This window comes from Apis florea, unplaced genomic scaffold (genome assembly GCF_048593485.1).
Source record: "Apis florea isolate Af1SG1 unplaced genomic scaffold, ASM4859348v1 contig_1645_pilon, whole genome shotgun sequence".
Lineage (NCBI taxonomy): Eukaryota > Metazoa > Arthropoda > Insecta > Hymenoptera > Apidae > Apis > Apis florea.
In genome coordinates this window covers 348,576-369,167 of record NW_028256430.1, presented here as the reverse complement: position 1 = coordinate 369,167, position 20,592 = coordinate 348,576, and the positions used below count along the sequence as shown (strand labels likewise).

The 20,592-nt window shown below is 24.1% G+C and overlaps 2 protein-coding genes across 7 annotated transcripts; one reads left to right on the top strand and one right to left on the bottom strand.

The window, feature by feature from the left end:
- The first annotated feature begins 135 nt into the window (after positions 1-135).
- Positions 136-16,870, top strand: cyst (rho guanine nucleotide exchange factor 18 cysts). Of its 5 annotated transcripts, XM_031919237.2 has the most exons (18): positions 136-289; positions 663-751; positions 3,203-3,532; positions 4,301-4,677; positions 4,822-4,971; positions 5,045-5,238; positions 7,083-7,220; positions 7,611-7,686; positions 7,756-7,885; positions 7,962-8,154; positions 10,612-10,665; positions 10,841-11,393; positions 11,477-11,706; positions 11,804-12,348; positions 12,705-12,910; positions 13,086-13,265; positions 13,336-14,036; positions 14,184-16,870. In XM_031919237.2, exons 2-18 carry the CDS (start codon positions 712-714, stop codon positions 14,419-14,421), a joined length of 4,335 nt encoding a protein of 1,444 aa, XP_031775097.1. In that variant the 5' UTR covers positions 136-289; positions 663-711; the 3' UTR covers positions 14,422-16,870. The 5 variants fall into 5 exon arrangements, with proteins under 5 accessions (XP_031775097.1, XP_086763829.1, XP_086763816.1 ...); XM_086907703.1 differs by lacking the exon at positions 7,083-7,220 and having other exon boundaries at positions 149-289; XM_086907690.1 differs by lacking the exons at positions 136-289; positions 663-751 and adding an exon at positions 2,276-2,404.
- On the bottom strand, positions 12,965-20,258 carry LOC100867625 (WD repeat-containing protein 89). 2 transcript variants are annotated; one of them, XM_086907721.1, is made up of 8 exons: positions 19,659-20,141; positions 19,005-19,231; positions 18,482-18,816; positions 18,273-18,398; positions 18,017-18,111; positions 17,733-17,835; positions 17,468-17,664; positions 12,965-13,233 (listed from the first exon to the last, which is right to left on the bottom strand). In XM_086907721.1, the coding sequence occupies exons 1-7, from the start codon at positions 19,820-19,822 to the stop codon at positions 17,509-17,511; spliced, it is 1,206 nt and encodes a 401-aa protein (XP_086763847.1). In that variant the 5' UTR covers positions 19,823-20,141; the 3' UTR covers positions 12,965-13,233; positions 17,468-17,508. The 2 variants fall into 2 exon arrangements, with proteins under 2 accessions (XP_086763847.1, XP_012347646.2); XM_012492192.3 differs by lacking the exon at positions 12,965-13,233 and having other exon boundaries at positions 17,339-17,664; positions 19,659-20,258.
- Positions 20,259-20,592: the final 334 nt, after the last annotated feature.

Here is a 20,592-nt window from a genome sequence, read left to right as displayed (position 1 = left end):
CTTTATCAATATTCTTTTTGTTCTTGAAATATTTTTCAATGAATAGATAAATTTTTATCGTATAAATTTTAAATACGCGCTTAATTCTATACTGTTGTTCCCATCACATGCGTTACCGCATCTCTACGATTTCTTGCTACTTATATAGTTCAGCTAGTACAAAATGGTTGACGTGCCTTGACTGTATGATACAGATTGGTTGAAATTGCATTTCATTTGCCTATGAAAGAGTTAAATATAATAAATCGCATGTAATATTAATGGATTTATAAAGATTATTATATTTCAGGTGTGTATTTTTTTTTTTTTTTTACTATTTAAGTAATATAATATATATATATATATATATTATTTTGCTATATATATATATATATATATATATATATAGATAGCAAAATAATTAAGTCGAGCGTTCACCTGTCAATACGGCTTCCTTTGGCAACAAAGTGTATATATCTTTATCAAAGTGTAAAATACCTAATATAATATAATATAATAATATAATTGATATTTTCTATCTTACAATGAATTTAAAATATAATAATTGTGTTATATTTTTCATTAAATATCATATACATTACAATTGTAAAATTTATATAATATTTTATATAAAGATTTTTGGAACAAACAATTTTTTATTTAATAATATTTATATATTTCAGTTTCTGTTCTCTGAAAAATTAAATCATTTAATTATTGGAAATAAAAAAGATGGAGAAACGACAGGAAATACTGGCTCCGTTTTCTTTTGGTAAGTTGCTATTAAAACAAAAATATGAATAATTTTTTTCTATTTGTCAATATATTTATTTATTGTATGCAATAAAATATTAAAAAAGGAAATATTTAATATTTTTTAGAATTAATATCCTGTCTATATTTTATTTAATAAAAGCTTTTTAATATAAAATTTATAAATAAAACGTATTATATAAATTTTTTAAATTACATAATCTAAATATATCTACATTTAGCATTATATTGAAAAGCTTATTTAATAATAATAGATAAATTTATTTTTTAAATTTATTTAAAAAATATTAAAATATAATGATAGCTTTAGTATATTTTATATATATATATATATTTTTATATATTTTTTATATAATTTTTATATAATTTTATATATATATAAAATTTTTGGTATCTTTGAAATGATAATTTTATATGAAGTTTAATAATAGATTTGATTAGTAATGCATATTATATATTATTTTTTTATATTTTTAGTAAATTTATATCATATTCATTTTTATAATTTTAATTAATTTATATTGTGTTTATTTTTATATTTTTATATTTTTAATAAATTTGTAATTTAATTATTTTTTAATATTTTAAATATATTGTTTCTAATATGATTTTTATTATCATTTAATTTTTTTATTTTTTAGTAGAAATTAAAAGAAAATATATATTATCTGTATTGAATAATAATTTTTTTTATAAAGAATTAATTTAGTTAGTAAATTATAAATAATAAATTAATTAGTAAACTTCTTAATAATATAATCATATTCAAGAAAGATTGCCATTTATTATAATTATAAGATTTATATTGAAAACATATCTTTAATTTTCATATGGTTAGATTGTATAATTCATAAACATAAAAGTAATATAAAGGACATATTGATTTTTAAAAATTATATATTTAATGTTTTTAAATATTAAAAAAAAGAATGAATTACTAAAAAATATTAGATATATGTAAAAGTATATTTATATCTTTATAAAGTAAATGAATATAATAATATTTTCATTCTTATAATTTTTTATAAAATATATTTGGAAAAATATATTATCTTAAAAAAATATTTGGAATAAATTATTTTAAAATTTATTTATGATTATTCTTTTTCTTTCTTCTTTAAAACAAAGATTTAAAGATTCAAATAAACAAATTGAAATAAATTTTAATCTCAAATTGTTTAATGTATACATAAATGCATGATATATAAATATATTTTTTTAAAATTTTAAAAATATGATAAAATAATTAATTTTTGTTAATCAATATAAAGAATAATGATTCTTATGATTAAAAATAAAATTCCATAGATATATGATTTGAATTTATAAATATTTCGATTGAAATAGAGTAGTTTTCCGAAATAATATTTAATTATATAAAAGATGAATTATAAAGACGGAAGCAAAAAATGAAGTTATTGAAAAGAGTAATAAAGGTATTAAATTAAAGCTTGGTGGTCGATTAAGAATCGGGGGTGTATAGAGGCGGGGTAGCACGCGCGGACCAACGGATCAATTCGCGCTTGGAAGTTACGGGGAAAAGCAACAGTGTCTATCCCGTTTCCCGGAAAAGTATATGGTATGATTTGACCATTTTTATTTATTTTCAATACTGGGATGACAATAAACGATTTATCAAGTCAACGTGTAGGTAAAATACAATATGTTAATTGATTGAATATTTTCACCAAAAGTGTCATTAATATCCGTGCAATTCATATGATCAACATTTATAATTCATTTTTTTTTAATATCATATGTAATATATAATATAAATATTTGATCAAATATTATGATGAAATATGTTTTATTATCAATTGAAATAGTAGGATTAAATAAAGAATTTTAATTTTATGTATCATCAGTAATATTAAATTGATTTAATAAGATATTCTTATTTCTGAATTGTGATATTTGATAACTGATTTTGGATTATTTGTAATCAATTTTAATATAGCAAAACTTAATTATTAATTTCGATGAACTTAGCTTAATTTTTTTTTTTTTTTAATTGACAAAATATCCTTTTTCATATTAATATTTGCATATTTATAAAGATATAAATACAGATAGCATTATAGAAATATTTGACCTGATTTTCATACAATATGCCTTTATATATTACTAACATGAAGATGAGATGCTGCTGCAATTGTCACGAGCAGGTCCTATTTGTTCCCTTCGCGAGTCGATATGCGCGAGGACATTTGAATATTGGTTTTCCTATATCTTGATGCAGTTCACGAAATGCAACATTCCTTGCACAGTATCATCTTTTTCGCAAAACAGTATTTTTTTTATTATCTTTTTTTATAATTTTTGAGTAATTTATGTTGTAATATTTGTATTTTTATTATTTAAATTAATTATTGAATTTATATAATAAAAACTTTGTTATATCTTTAATATATACTCATAATTGATAAATTTATTTTTAATATATTTATAGATGAGTGTCCAAATAGTGGGGAAGATAGCGAAGAAGATGTAATAACTGATTATTTGGGATCATCGCATTCTGATTGCGATCGTATACCTATTATTAATGGAGATCTTGGCAGTTTAAATTTACATGGAAATATAATTACTGAAACCGGCTACACCAAAGATAATACGGAAAAAACGGCTATTACAATGTCTGAAGGAACTGATGAACAGCAACAGCAGCATTCATTGCTTACACTTGGCACTAATAATCAAATCCAAACTAATCCTTTGGTGCCAATTATCAGTGTCACGCCGCATTCACCTGGTCTTGCTAAGAATTACCCTGTTTTAGGTAAATTTTTTTCATTATTTGAATTATGGATTTGTTAGTAATTATTAAGCTTATATCGTAATCATCGAAATATAAAAGCCAGAAGATACATTTATTAAAAAAGAATAATTACAAAGTGCTGTTTTTGGTATAAATAAATCTTTTTTAAAGATGAATGTAAGAAAATTATTATAATATTATTTTGATTAATGATATTGTAATTCAGCATTTAATTAATTTTTAAAATGCAGACGAATATGTAAAAAAAAAATAAATTTATGGAATAATTTATACAAGTAATACCATACTAAAGTAATCCTATATTTTGCTATTCTTAAACTGATCTTATATCGGAAACATTGCATAAATGTATATCATGAAATATTTTAATGATTGATATAATGAATTATATTTATGATACCGATATTGTAATTGTGTAATTATCCTAGGAAAGCAATGATGTATTCAATAATTATGATATTCATTACTATTTTAATTTTTGATAATGCTCTTGATTTGTTTCTTTCTGATTTGTTTCTTTTGTTATGTTATTTGTTCGGTTAGAGTTAATTTTGATGTAAAAATAAAGAAAAAAAGAAAGAGAAGAGAAAAAATGCTTAGACGAAATGACAAAGATGTTTGCAAGTTTTTTTATACTTTATAATAAATGTAAAGGCTATCATAATTCTTAATTTGTATAACACTATTCATTATATTTCATTGAATTCAATATCGCTTGACAAAATTTTATGTGCTTCTGTGGCTAACAATTTATTCACTTCCTTGCAGAGGACAACTTGCAACATCTGCATGAAATCCATGATTGTATTCAACGTATGAGAGATTTAACGCTGAGCAACTGGGGATATAATCATCGCACATCCCACAATGATGTACCTCAACGATTAACTTCATCATGTCCTTCTCTTTGTCCTTTAATTTCATCTGAAATTGCACCACGCTCGAGCAATAATGATACAGGATCTGATCCTGATCTCCTTGTTAATTGTTCCACCAATAGCTCTCCTACACATTTTCCATCAGTAGGTCCTCGTTCACAGAATGCACAAGGTATAGATAGGAGACGCAGCTGGACTGATCTAGAAGACACTCGATGTGGACGTCGCAGATATTCTGGACAAAATCATCTACAAGCACAAAATATGGTTATTATGTTATACATATTTTAAAAGATACTTTCATCTTATTTGTAGCATGATTGCTTTATTGCTTTTTTTCATTTTGTTTTGTTAAAGTTTTTATCTATTTATTTCATTACAATACTCAATATTTTTCTATTATAATTTCAGCGACAACGCAGTATTAGTTTAAGTAGTCTAGACAGTGAAATGGAAATAGAATTACATGGAAAGTCTTGTACCAGACCTGTAGGAGTTGGCAATCGAACATGCAGATCACAAGCAAGTACTCATTCTCTCAATGAAGCTGATTTGGTACAGGTAATTTAGAGAATGCTTACAAGTTTTTTAAATATTTGATTTGTAATGAAGAGGTTGAAAATTTTTTTAACAGAGTGAATATCAGAAGATAGTTACAAAACGATTCAAAGGTAGTCAAAGATTAGCAGACAGTAGTGGTTTAATGCCTGGTCTCACAGGCTCTCGTTTACCTCTTCAGAAATCTATTTCAACACCTTCAATTGTCACACCCCAAGTTAATGCTCATTTAGCAGAGACTGTAACTAGGACAACACCATCACTTAAAACGTAAGTAAATTAAAAATATTTTTAGATTGCACAGCTAGATCAATAATGGTATAAATTTTAAAAAAATTATACTGCATTTTACAATATATTTGATAAACAATGAAATAAATATAAATATAAGTAAATAAATATAAATTTAAGTATAAATTATGAATTTTGAAATGTTATTATTTTATTTTTATTAATAATTTTAATTTTTTAAATTAATTTCATAAATTCTTTATACCTATAAATAATACTTTGATTTTTATGATCTAGCTTGTAATCTTTTTGTTACATCACATTAAATAATATACAGAACAATTCAATTTTCTATACATTATATATATATCAAATATAAGATATTAAAAATTAAAATGCAAAATAGACCTATTATCTTATGGGATTTTGTATCAAATATCTTTTAGAATATCTTTATAATTTGTTATAGTTTGTTATGCTACTTTGAAAATTTTAACTTGTTGATTTTGAGTTACTAAATAAAAATGGCCCAATTTATATTGGCCCAAGCTGTTTATGCATTTGTGAAATATTTTTGAAGGCTCAATTTTAGATACTAAAAATGTGAAAGTTTATATAGAAAAATATCAATTATTTATTAAATTAAGTTTAAGCGATTTAAATTTAAAAATTTAAGCAAATGAAAACAAAGTGCAAAAGTGATGTAGAAATAGAGCGGTTTTTATTTTCGTTTCGCATCTAATGTAAACTTAAATTGCTTATAATTTAATAAATAAGCTTTAATAGATATTTTTATATATCAATTTTTGTGTTTGTTTTAACTTCTAGAATTAATCCAAAAGTATTTTATAAATATATAAATATATGAAAATTATTTAGTAATCGTATAATTCGTAAATTCATAAATTCTATAAATATTTTATAATATTTTAAAATAAATATATTCAAATAAATATACTATAAATAATTTCGTTTAATGAATTAAGACGTTTAATTAAGATATTTCAATAAGTTAGAATGATCGATCTATAAATTATTAAAATATTTCATTTTTTATTATTTTTTTTATTTATATGATTAATATGTGGATTTTTTATTAATATATGATTCTATAATAATTAATAAATATTTTTTCAATTAATATTATAATATATAAAAATGATATGTATATAAACTTTATTTATGATTATAAAATATTCTATTTTATACTATATTTCTACTATAGAATAGAATAATAATATCTAATATATCTTATATTGAAATTTAATTAGAATTTTAATAATCAGTAATGCAATTTTATTCTATACCAAATTCGTAATGTTGAAAATGTTATTAAAGCAGTGATAACTCTAAAGCATTGAAATATGAAATAAAAAATGCATTTGATTTTAGGTCTATTTCAATGTGATTATATATATTTTTTACGTCTTAAACACGTTTTAAATTAATAATAAAAAAACTTAATGCACGATTTATTAATATGTTCATAAAATATTTTGAAGAATACTATATTAATTTAATAATCCTATATTTAAGAATGCTTGCATTAATTTGTAGATGAAAGTATTTTAGCATGATTGCACTATTTATTATTATATTTAATTTTTAATTTCTTTAAAATTAAATCGCACTTTAATTAAAATCAAGATATTATTTCATCTTCATGATATTTAATTCCTAAAATTATTAAAAAAAAATTTCGAATTTTACTTTGAATTCATACAAATATTCTTTTGTTTATCTTAATTAATTTTGCATTTGTGGCACTTATGTGGCACTCTCGGTGGAAAACCACACGAGAATTTCTGATTTGCATCTTTTACACAATAGTCGCATACTTTGTGTTTGTACTTGACAATTTCCTACCATCCTGCATGGTACAGCCGACGTGAAAGAAATGAAAAGGGTAGTGGAAGTGAGACTGAAACTGAAGATCTTCACACACCAAACAGCCATGAATTTCATGAAGATAGAGAAGGCACTCCAAATGCTCAGATATCCCTTGATGAGCTACTGACTGAGTAAGTATTATATGTCTTTAGAGTTTTTCATACATGATATATTCTAAGAAGAAAGGAAAAAAAAGGAAAAATTAACTGGTTTGTATTGGTTTTATCAATAATTATTTTTTTTTTAAATTATATACACATAATAAAATTGTAATATTATTTAGATTTTTCTATATATTCATTTTTCTATATTGTTTCTTCACAAAATGCTCAATGATGTATTATATATTTAGTCATAATTTATAATATTTTTATTTTAATCACTTAGTGTAAATATATCATGTAGTACCGCTTGTAAATATTTATTGTTGAATATTTTCACATTGTTTCATATTTTAAATTCTTTTGATTAATTATATTTATACATTAATTATAATACAATTTTTTTAAATTAATTTTTAGTGCAGTTGTATATGATGATCATCATTCAGAAAAAAGTAGAAGAAAACGAGGATCTATTTTTTTCCGTAAAAAAAAGGTAACAATATTATAAAAAGTTTAAATAAATAAATAAAACATAACTTTAAATGTTATTATAAAATTACAGGATAAAAGTGGTAAGAAAACTAGTCAGCAACATTTATGGACGACAATAATGGCAGGACCTCAGGGAAGTTTACTATGTGATGTTTGTATGAAACACTCAACAAATAAACCTATACTTCTACATTGTGACCGTAATTAATTATATATTAATTATATATTATTATATTTGTATTTTTTATTAATTCATTGATATTGTTATTTTATCAGATTGTGGAGTATCTGTACATCAAAGTCAAGGATGTAAAGATCAACTAGTGCTAGAATGTATTAAATCAAAAAATCATTCTAGCAAAGCTGCCATTAAAACTACATCAAGTATATCCACAACTTCGAGTAGCTATAATGTTAAAAGAGGATCTACTGCATCATTGCCATTACCATTATCGTCTGGAAGTGGAAGGTAAATAATTTTTATTATCGAAATTATAAATTTTTTGCATTGGATCTGCGTATCTGTGATTCAAGATTCGCACGCAATTGGCATGGCTAGGCCTAAACTCGGAGTTTATTATTTGCAACAGATATAAGTTTGAAAATATATATATTTGCATTCTCTAAGAAACTTTACTTTTTTGTCCATTAAATTTTTATAAAAAATATATCATCTGATAAAATTAACTAAATTTAATTAATCATATATTTATTATTAATTCAATGTGATCAGCTATTAAGAAAAATTTACTAAAAATATACTTACATATTTTGAAAAATTGCAAATATACTTACATATATTTAAAAATTCAAATAATCTATTACATTTCATATTTTACATTAAGAAATCTTATTGAATTTCTATATTTTATAAAATATATAGCTAGAAGAGATTGTATCTGCTTATTATTCAGAAGCTTTGGCTGGTTCATAAGCTTATTATTTCTAATTAATTTTGCAGTTTATTAGCCAATAGTATGATAAGCTTTAGCGTGTTTATCCTCGCGTCTCTAACATGAACTAATAAACATTTAACATATAAAATTCTATACTCAAATTTTTTTAATTATTTAAATATTATTTTTATAAATTTAATATAAACTGTATAGTATGAAAAATAATAGTTATTATTAGTAACTTAAAAATAATTTTATCAAATCACACAATAAAAAAATCCATGATTTTTTAACGCTGCATATTTATATGTTTTATATTGCGGTAAAATGTTTTTGAAAAGATAATGTTTTCGTATCAAAAATTATGTATTCAAATATCAAGTAATGTATAAAACTAAAAAACATAATAGAATAAGAAAACTGAAGAAAGAAGGGAAACAAAAGGCAAAATGAGGTTGCCCTAATGCAGTGTGTGCTTTTTCCTTCCCCCGTGCATTCCCTCTCGTGCAACGACAAACCGATCGATTGCTCGCCGATTAAAGGGAAATTAACAGCAAGAAAACTGTGACAAGCTACAGCCCTTGGCGGCGAGTTGCTACTAAACTTGGAGTCAAGTAAGTTTCAGATGTCTGATGTGTATCTCCTATTTTGTCGAAGCGTTCGTACGTTTCTGTTCGTGTATTAATCCTACACAGTAGTAGGATGACCCGTGTCTATCGTTCCTCGATTCTTTTCTCGCACACATTGTTTAAAAGGCAATTGAATTGCCTCTTTGTGTTATATTGACGGAAACATCACCTTACCCCTGCCTATGCTTCTGACATGCTTGCTTCAATTTTTTACAATTATTCAATAATATATTTTATACATACATCTTATTGTAACTCCATTCGATCATAATAATATCTCAAATTATTAAATGATTAAATAATTCATTTATCAAACATTATCAGGAATGAATATCTAGTATTATGTTTCCAATATAAATTTCTTTATTAATTTTATTTCAATTTTTTCTCCATGTTATAAATTTATAATTTTATTTATAATCTCTCTCATGCTATAAATCTATCTCAAAATATATATTTAATATTTTTCATTCATATAAAAATTTTTTGGAAATATATTAATAAATATTTTGGATCAGGTTGGAAAAGATTTTATTTTAATATTGCAATTTAACATAATTACATACTTTATTTTTTCGTATATTTTATTAAATAATTAAAATATAAATATTAAAAAAAACTTTAATGTATAAATATAAATATCTCATATCCAACTTAAATATGTTCATTAAGTATTCATCTTTTAGAAATTCCTATAATTATATATTTCACTTTTTTTTCTAACTTATAGTTTAAAACTACTTTAAACTATACTACTAGTTTAAAACTACTGTGAAATAAAATATAATTATTAATATGGTAATATATAATGTATAATATATAATATAATAATGATAATAAATAACTAATTTAATTTAATTAATGATTAAATATATAATAATTAATTGCGATTATATATCGGTTGAATAAAAATTTAATCGTTAATCATAGTTAATAACCAAGTATTTTAGTTATACTTGTTAATTATCAATTTTATTATATTTATTATATTTTATTATATTTTTTATATATAGTATCTTAAAAATAATCACTGCAATAAGTCAGTTATTAAAAATTGAATTTTTATCAATTATTATTTGTCTTACATATTTTAAATATCATTTAAATTTTATTTATGTAGAAGATAGATGATTTGTATAGAAAAGTATTGAAACATATTTATAAAAATAATAAGAAAAAATAAGTGTACATTATGTAAAAGATAATATGAAAGTCATAAAAGTATAATTTATCATATTTGTAAATAAGTAATATATTTTAACATTGTTAAAAATTATATTAAAAATAAAAAAATAATATAAGCTATTTTAATTAATTTTAATTATGATATATAATAAACAATTTTTTTCTTATTATGAAAAAAATATTTTGAAAATATGAAATATTATATTTTTCTTTCAGTCAAACAATAAATGAGGAAAAAGATGGAGATGGACAACATCGTGATATATCTAGGTTTGTAAACTTTTGATTTTGATTAAATTTTAATTTTTTTTTCAATTTTTTTCAATTAAATTTTTTTCATCATATAACTTTTGATTAACTTTTTTTTAGAAAATAATTAATTTAATAGTTTTGAATTAATAATAAACTTAAAAAATAATTATAAATTTTTTATTTAATATTTTAGTGGATTAGAAGGATTTGATCTTGGAGATGATGCTTATCAATTTACTGTGGGTGATTTGGAAGGTTTGGATCCTGAATTAGGTTTAGCTAAAGAAGAACCTGATTCCTGGAGTACCGCCATTGGACATAACATCGCATTGCGACTAGTTGATAATTGTGAAAGAAAAGTAAAAAGACAAGAACACATTTATGAGTTTGTACTTACGGAAAAGCATCATTGTTTAGTACTTCTCGCTATGGAAAGAATCTTTGCGGAAGGTCTTCGACGCCACTTTCGTTTAGGTCAACCAGATTTAGAACGCATGTTCCCGAGACTACGTGATCTCATTGATATTCATTTACGATTTTTACAAAAATTACGTAAGCGACAAAATACAAATCCTGTTGTTCCTACAATCGCTGATATATTAGTAGATCAATTTTCTGGAGAAAATGCACAACGTATGAAGAGTGCCTATGGAGAATTCTGTAGCCGTCACAGAGATGCTGTTGAAGCTTACAAATATTATTTACGTCATGACCCTCGATTTGCACGATTCGTGCGTCAATGTCAGGTAATAATAAGATATATTATTAATTTTATATATTTAATTGATGCAATAACATAAAGGAATATGTAATTAATGTTTGTGTATAGTCACATCCTTTATTAAAGAAGAAAGGAATTCCTGAGTGTATCCTATTTGTAACTCAACGTTTAACAAAATATCCATTGTTAGTTGAGCCACTCATAAAAACGGGTATTGCACAAGAAGAAGGTGAAGATTTACGCAAAGCTTTGAGTCTTGTTAAAGAAATTTTAGCCGATGTGGATGCATGTGTTGCTGATAAAGAAAGAGAAGATAGAAAATTAGAAATTTATAATAAGTAAGAAAATAATATTTTATAAAGTATTTTTATTCTTTTTGCTTTCTTTAATTTTATAAATTCTATAAATAACATATTTCTTTTTATTATTATTTAGAATTGATGCAAAGTCTTTTGCAACTTATCGTGGTACCAAATTCAAAAAATCAGATATTATGGCATTTAATAGAATTTTAAAATTTGAAGGTACTGCATATTTAATGCAAGGTCGTGGAAAAATGACTGCCATTGTAGTAGTTGTTCTTTCTGATATATTATTTTTTTTGGCTGAAAGAGATCAGAAATATGCATTTTTTGTGCCTGACAATAAGGCTGGTATAGTATCACTTCAAAAATTACTGGTTCGTGAAAAGGCTGGTCAAGAATCTAGAGGTATTTATTTAATAAGTAGCAATCCAGCTGAACCTGAAATGTTTGAATTAAAAATTCAAAAACCTAAAGATAAACAATTATGGATACAAGCGATTAGATCAGCAGTTGAAGCCTGCCCACAAGAATTTGAAAATGAAATTGATACATTAACTGAAAACAATAATAATAATGAAATAAGAGATACACGTTCCTCTTCTATATCGTTTCTTTCTGTTGAAGAAAGGCAACGTTTAATTAAAATTAAAGAGTCACATGTTCTTAAAATAATTGGTATGTGTGATATTTAATAATATATGTATATATGTATGCATATTAACGTATATATATAATATAAATACAAAATGGATACAGAAATATTGGTTGAGACTTATTTATTAAGTATATAAGCAATTTAAATATATTGGAAAAATAAGGAAGCTACAAAATAAAATAATAGTAATTGAATTTCTCTGTTTTATATATTTATAGATCTTAACTAACATTTTTGTATAACTTTTATATTTGTTTTGGTTTTTAGAATTAACTCTTTGTAGATGTTCCCTGAATATATTAATATTTTATATAAATATTATTAGATTGAATATATTAAGAACAGTTTATTATTATTTATTTATTGTTATAATTAGGTGAACTGCGTAAAAAAGATGCAGAACAAGCATTATTACTTGAAGAAAAAATCAATTTACAAATGCAACTTTTACATGCTGCAAATATTTGGAGTGCAAATGAAAATAGTGATAACGAAAGAATAGAAAAAGTTGATAAAGAAATTCTAGATTATACTAGATTAGTTCATAATGAAGGAACGGATACTACACAGTTACGACAAGAGGTTATATTATTATATTTTTTTAAAAGAATTAAATTTTAAGTAATATAAGTAATATGAATTTTTATGAATATATTTTATTATTCAGAAATTATATTATAAAAATTATATAAATAATAATAAATTATGAAATATCTTGAATAAATAAAATTAAAACTGAAAAATCATTTTTTTATAGGTTGTTGCAGCTATTCAAGAAGCAACAAAACTTGCTAGCTCATTATCTTTTAGTGCTGGTGGTGCTACTCTTTCAAGAAGTTTGAGTTCTGCAGGAGAACGACATAGTGAAGCCTATGTTCCATCTGCTCTTTGTGTTCCTCGAAGAGCTGAAACATTTGCGGGTTTTGATCATAACAAAGTAAATATATAATATATTAGTATTTTAACAATTAAAATAATAAGTTAAAATAATTATATGTTTTTCTTAGGAAAAATATCCGTTACGAGAATCTGCAATTCATTCCGTAATTTCTCTTCCAAAAGTTAGTGAATTTATGAAAGAAAATCTGGATGAAAAAGAAAGTCAAGATCCAGAAGTAAATAAAGATCAACAATGGGCAGCAATTCGTTTATCTCATCATGTTTATAGGTTGGTCTGTATAATTAGTAATCAAATGACAACAGTTGATAGTTTACAGGCTCAATTAGCTGCATATAAAGAAGGAAGTATGGGTAAATCAAATAATAGACCTAATCCAAATCGACAATTAGAAGAATTACGTAATTTACAAGATCAGTTAAGTCGAGAAAAAGCAGCATTTCGTGCCGCATCTCAACAAGAACAAAAACAATTAGAAGAAGAACGGACTGAATTGGCAAGGCAACGAGAACAACTAGCAGCAGAGCAAAGAGATGTTACACAGCAACGAGATCAATTATATCGACGACTCGAAGCATTAGAACGACAAGGAGTGACATTAGTTACAGGTTCTGCACCTACTTCTACGACTATTCATTTATCTCATTTGACGCAAGGAAATGATACTGTACAAACACGAAAATCACAACCAGATGCTAAAAGAATACCATTAAATTTAATTAGTGCTACTAATCAGCAAAAAGTGCAAAGTAATCTTCCAGTCAAACAACAGTTGCCTTTAAAACTTGCTAGTGGGAGCAACAATAATAGGTATGTATAAATATTATTTATAAATTATATAATTATTTAAAGTATAACATATAAAATTAAATTAAAAAATTAATATTAAAATAATACATACATACATGCATATATATATATTCTAATAATGTATTTTTTATTTAATAAAAAAATTAGAAGTGGAAGTACGAGTAATAATAGTCCTGATCGACATTCGCGAACGGGAAGCAGCCCGGCAATTGTTACTGGATCTACATATTCTTCACCAGAATTAGGAAATAATCATGCTGGTACGAGTCATTCCTCGAATCGTTCACTTCGAATTACACGATCGCCTCCAGAATATCCACATCAACAACAGCATCAACGAACAGAACAGCAACAACCTTTGGAGGAAGAAGTAATTTTTTTCTGACGTTTCTTTCGTTTTGGTCGGAAACATTCTCGATCTTCTCGTCCTACAACTGGCGAGGCTACTCCAACTTCCACATTAACTCCCTCCCGAAATCAATCAAAAGATGCTCAACCTAGAAGTCGTGTAAAGTCATTTTGACTTTCAACATTTTCTCGGTAAGAACTTTGAATTATTTTCATTTTCTTCATAATTATTATCAATTTCAATTTTTCTTGTTTATACTATCTTCATATTTTTTTTTATTCTCTTTCTAATATTTTCTTTTTACTTACTGATATTTTTTTTCTTTTATTTTCTTTTTCTTCTCTTGACAATTTTATCTATGTTGTATATCGAAATACAACATAGTACATAAGTGATGCATTTAAGGTGTCCATAATAATAGTGCGACTATCAATAAAAAAAAAATATACATATTATTCTCAATATAAAATAAAATAAAGAATAGTGTTACTTTTCAACTGCTACTGAGGGCAATAATATAATTTTTATGCAAATTCTCACAAAACCTATTATAAAAAGAGAATAAAAATATATGGACAAATAAAGAAATAACAATTAGTGCTCAGAAATATTTGCGGGAAAAAAAATGTTAAAATGGCCGGCTTAGTGAGATAGATCAGCCGATCTTGTTGAATCCTTATTCGTTATGTTATTAAGCCGACTGACAGTTTTAGAGACATGATTTTAGACGAATCTTTTAAGCAAATCTGTTGCAATTTGCTGAATACAAGATAGAAAAAATACATTATTAGAATTGCATATACATGGATGTGTATATAGATATACTTTTTCATGACATATGTATGGCATTACTTGTACGTATGTTAGAAACGAAAATGTGTGAAAATATATGAATGAAAAAGAGGTAGAAAAAATGAATAATTCGTATGTAACATTTTCTTTTTGTGACACGTACATGCGTGTGTTTGTAAATGTGAATGCATGTATGTGTACGAATGCTTGAGTGACCGCGGTAGCTATTCTTATACTGTAACTTTAAAAGTATTTTAATACGTGCTAAAACGACGGATAAGATCTATTATTATCAATAATGCATTGCTGTTACGTGTGCCAAGCCACAGATTAAAATCATTAATTTTTTGAATATCATTATATCATTCCATTAATAAATATGTATAAATCATTTTTAATTTAACAAAATCAATAGCAATCCAAACTACATTTTACATTTTACATCTTTCTTCGAGATTATTCACTGCCATTATCATTAATCTGTAATTTTTTTCTTTTCTTTTTTTTTAAGTAATATAATAAACTATTTTATTTATTGCATTATATATATTAAAATCGGCGATAATTTTTAATTGCTTAAACTATTTTATTTATACGAGATTTTTTTTGTAAAGAAAGTTTTTAAATATTTTGAAAATAAAATTTATTTTAGAAAAAGTATTCTTTAAAAATTGATCATACTGCACGTTTAAGATATTAGATAAATATAAAAATCTCGAATGTGGTTCTAGAATATAGATCATTATATTTTTTGTTTTAATACATGATGTATGTTTAGATTTTGCACGTATTTGCCTCAAAAGATGCTGTAACGTGCAATATGATCGAATAGAAGAACAGCGTCGTCGAGGCACGATAATAAAATATATAACTAATTAATTTATCTTCGTAAGGAAACATAATACTATCAATTTGTCTCAATTTTGTCTCAATCACATACACACACAATCGTGGTGACAATAGTTCTTAAAAGTATTTCCGTAAGATTTAAAGATTATGAAAAAAAAAAAAATTGAATTCTTATAAGTCTATTACAAAAAAAAAAAAAAAAAAAAAAGAAAACAAGAAAAAAATATCGAGCATATATCAGCTCGTAAAGGATATTGTATTAATCTGTTAGTAACCTTCATGGATGAGTGTTCGACTTCATTTCAAGAACACTTAATACAAAATAAAACATTTTTAATGTCATAATGCTCATTATAAAAAAGTAAGAAACATATATAAAAAGTTTTAATATTGGAACATAATTCCAAAAAATCATTCCACAGTTAGATATTACAAAATATATATATAAATTGTATATTCTTTATATACATTAAGAACATTGCACTATGTCAAATGTAGTTTAATACAATTAAAATTTATTGTTATTAAATATTATCCTTGTATAATGAAGTCGTACACCATCTTCAGGGTAACGCGAAGAATCAAACTGGAATAACAACTAAGGAGTAGTGCGGCGGCCTACATGCGTCTTTTGGCATCTAACATATGATGCTGTTAGACAGCATAAGTTTAAAAAAAGGATATAAAGAATTATTAATAACGTTTTCCACGTTTTAGTGAATCTTTATGTCTCTGACGCTCATGGGAAGTATTTTTGTACGTTTACTCTGTACCTACTATTTTACTCTAAAACTATATCTATTGTTATTATTGTGATACTCGCTACTGCGATCGTCTTTGGAAATGTTAACGTAAAATTATATCTAATAAATAAACGCGTATTTGTTTTAAGACGCGTTTACTTCATGAATCAGCATTAATTCTTTTAAAATCTATAAATTAAATTAAAAATCGTTACGTCAGTTATATGCTAATATCAATTGTTACTTATTATGTTATTTTAATTATTTCATTAAGATTATCATTTATTCATAAATGTGTAATTTATTTTATAACAAATGCATGTTATAAACATATTTTAATCTTAAACTTCTTATATTCCGAAATAAAATCATTTTTTCCGGAAGGCGATCCATAAAAGTTAATCTGTTACTTAGCGAAAGTAAATAAATATTTACGATATTTTTCTTCCTGTTTCAATTCTATACAGATATATACATAATGATATGTGATTTACATTCCTTAACGTTTATATATACATATGCTACATTTTTCGATTGATACATGAATCGCTGTTAAATCATTAACCGCATAAGGAAATAATATCTATTTATTATAAATGTACATACAACTGTTATTGTAATAAAGAAAAACGTGAGGGAAATGTACGATTATGTTAATGTTACGTAATATTTCTCTTCTGTTTATTATATTTACTTACAAAAACTTTTTTTGCATTTACAAATTTTTATCCTATCAATTTTAATATGGCTTAGTTCTATGTTGACGATCCCGTCCTTTGCCAGTACCAATTTTTGCCATCAATTTATGGCTAGAATTTTGTTGGATAGATATAGTTTCAGTTTGTCTCCAAATATTTATAAGTCCACCTTCACCTACTGTTATTAAAGAACCACTCTGCAAATGATACATTAAAATATTCATTATATTAAAATAAATTTATATTGCTTATATTAGAATTATACCTTTTCATGTAGCCAGCTATCACGTACTATTTGTTTATTTCCTATCATATTATAACATGTTTCTAATCGATCATTTATGATATTTAAACATCTCAAATTTTCCCTAAAATTTTATAAGAAAAAAATATATAAAAATATTGCATTAAATAAAACTAATTAAATTAAATTTAATTAAAACGTTATAAATTATATGTTATAATATAACATCAAGATGTTATATTATCCTATTTTATAAATTATTTAAAACATATTGTAAATATTCAATAATAATTCATATTGTTTACCCTTTAACATTACTGGAACCTGCAAGGAGAAATGGTTGTCCAAGTGCATTTGAAGCATGAAATCTAACTATATAACAATCATCTGGATCATCATTCTGAAAAAAATAGTATAAATTATTTTGAGATTGTTAAGAGATTGTGTTCAGATATAATATTTTTTTTTTATTTTTTAATTAAGAAATCATTTTTAAATTATTTGAAATTGATTTTTTCTATAAATATCAATAATAATATAATTATACTGTTGTATACTAACTTGAGAAACTGTTAAATTACTACGCTCAAATTTAGCATATGGAGTTGCTCCATCACAGTCCCAAAGTTGTAATGAATTATGTGTTGTGCACCAAAGATTATTATCATTTAACCAGCCTATCCTATCCTTTTTTTTTTTTTTTAAGATATATAAATTTCAATCTTGTTTATATACATTTCAGGTTTTATTTATTTAGAATATTAGCTTACCACAGATGATTCGGTATTTAAGGAATAAGTTAATGCAGAATCTTCTGATGGCTGTGTAAGGTCAAAGACATTAATCAGTCCATCTGTACTACCCGATGCTAAGACATCCTGCTTACTAGAATGAAATGCCAAAGAGGTTACATCTTCCATATGAGATTCCCAATATCCACCAAGAAGATTATTTTTATCATCCAATTTTGAATTAGTATGTCGACTATCCCAAAATAAAATAAATGCATCTCCTCCAATATGCTCAGTACCACCTGCTACAAGTTTTTCATCACAACTAACATCAAAACTACAAAGAGGTCTCATTTTGCCATCTTCTGTACTATCTGAAAATAAGAAGAAAATATAAAGATAGAAATATAAATTTATATACAAAAAATATATAAAATTTATATATAATATTAAATATAACATAAAATTTATAAAGTTTGTAGTATATGAACTATATATATAATGAAAAATGTAATATTTATATTATATCATTTTCTGCTTCTTAAAAGAACTTTCTACATACCTTTAAACCTTGCAATAACTTTGCCTTTAGCTCGTAAATCACATGCTGTAATTTGCCCATTATTCATTGCTGTATATAAAATATTTCTAGAAGTAGGACTAAACCTAATACCAACAATAGGTGCTTGATTATGAGTTAATGTAATAGTTTGGTTTAAACTTTCCCCAACAGAATATATTACACATGTATGATCAGATAAAGCAGTACCAATTCGAAATTCTGGATCACTATACATAAAAATTAATTTATAGTATATCTTTAACAGATTTTTTATAAATATGTAAAATTGAAACAATTCATGTCAAATCCAAATATAATATTTAATATTTTTTAAATATATTTTTATATAATATTTTTAATTTTATAAATAATTAAATATAATAATAAAAATAATAAATATAAATAAACAAATAATGTTACAATAATTAAAAAATTTAATATCAAATAATCTAAATTTCAAAAAAAATTTAATTCATTGTACAATAATAAAAAAATATATTTTAAATAAAATGGAGGGAAAATTGCGTGATGCCATTCAATATTTTGAAGTAAAACATACATAAAAATTTTTTTAAAAATTATAAATTAAAAAATACTATATTTTTTTTTAATAGATTTGACATAAATAGCTTCATAAGAAAAAGCAAGATTTGCCTTTGTGTTCCACAGACAGCAAGAATATAATTATGATCAAGAGATACTGCTTCTTCTATCGATGATATTAACTCGCTTTTTCTTTTGACGGTTCGATTGTCATCATGTTTACGTGTACCGTGTTCAACACTTAATCTTTTTAATGATTCAACTATTTTAGCCATGCTGCTCGTTTTTGAAATTCCGAGCAGATATTACAAAATTAAGGTTAATATCACGTTCGGATTATAGCCATACGTCTTCGAAAATATAAAATATTTGTCACTTTGAACAAAATCGAAACTATTAGATTTTTTATTTTTAACTTTCTTTGTTTGACGTATAAAATTATTTAATATAAGTTTTTTCTTAATTTAATAATAAGTTTTATTAGACTACGCCGAACAGAGAAGACGCGATTTTTTTTTTTTTGACATCGGTAGGAACAAAAACTAACGTAAACTGTGAAGTTTGTTTGGTGTTCATTAAGATAAAACCATTACTACTTTATCGATAGATGGATTTTTCACAACCACAGACTATGTATAGGAATAGATCAATAATGCAATATATTTTTGTGGTACATTTCTAGGATTCTAAAGCATTACTATTTTCATATCACTGACAACATTATCAACAGATAATAGAAAGCTACTTTAACACTCATTATGATAGGAATTAAAATTTAAATAAAATTAAAAATATGCTTTTGTCATTTACATATATTTTGATGTATGATGTTTGGTGTCAAGCATTATTCAATAAAAATAATAGAATTTAAACAAACATAATAAAAAATCTTAATCCAACAATTAGAAATAAAAAAAAAATTTAAAGCATTCTATCGGAATATTAAAGATTCATTTATCGAATTTATTCTTTCGTTACTTGTTATCTTGGAAAACATTCTTAAAACATATAATTAACTGTTTAGACAATTAACTATATATTTTAA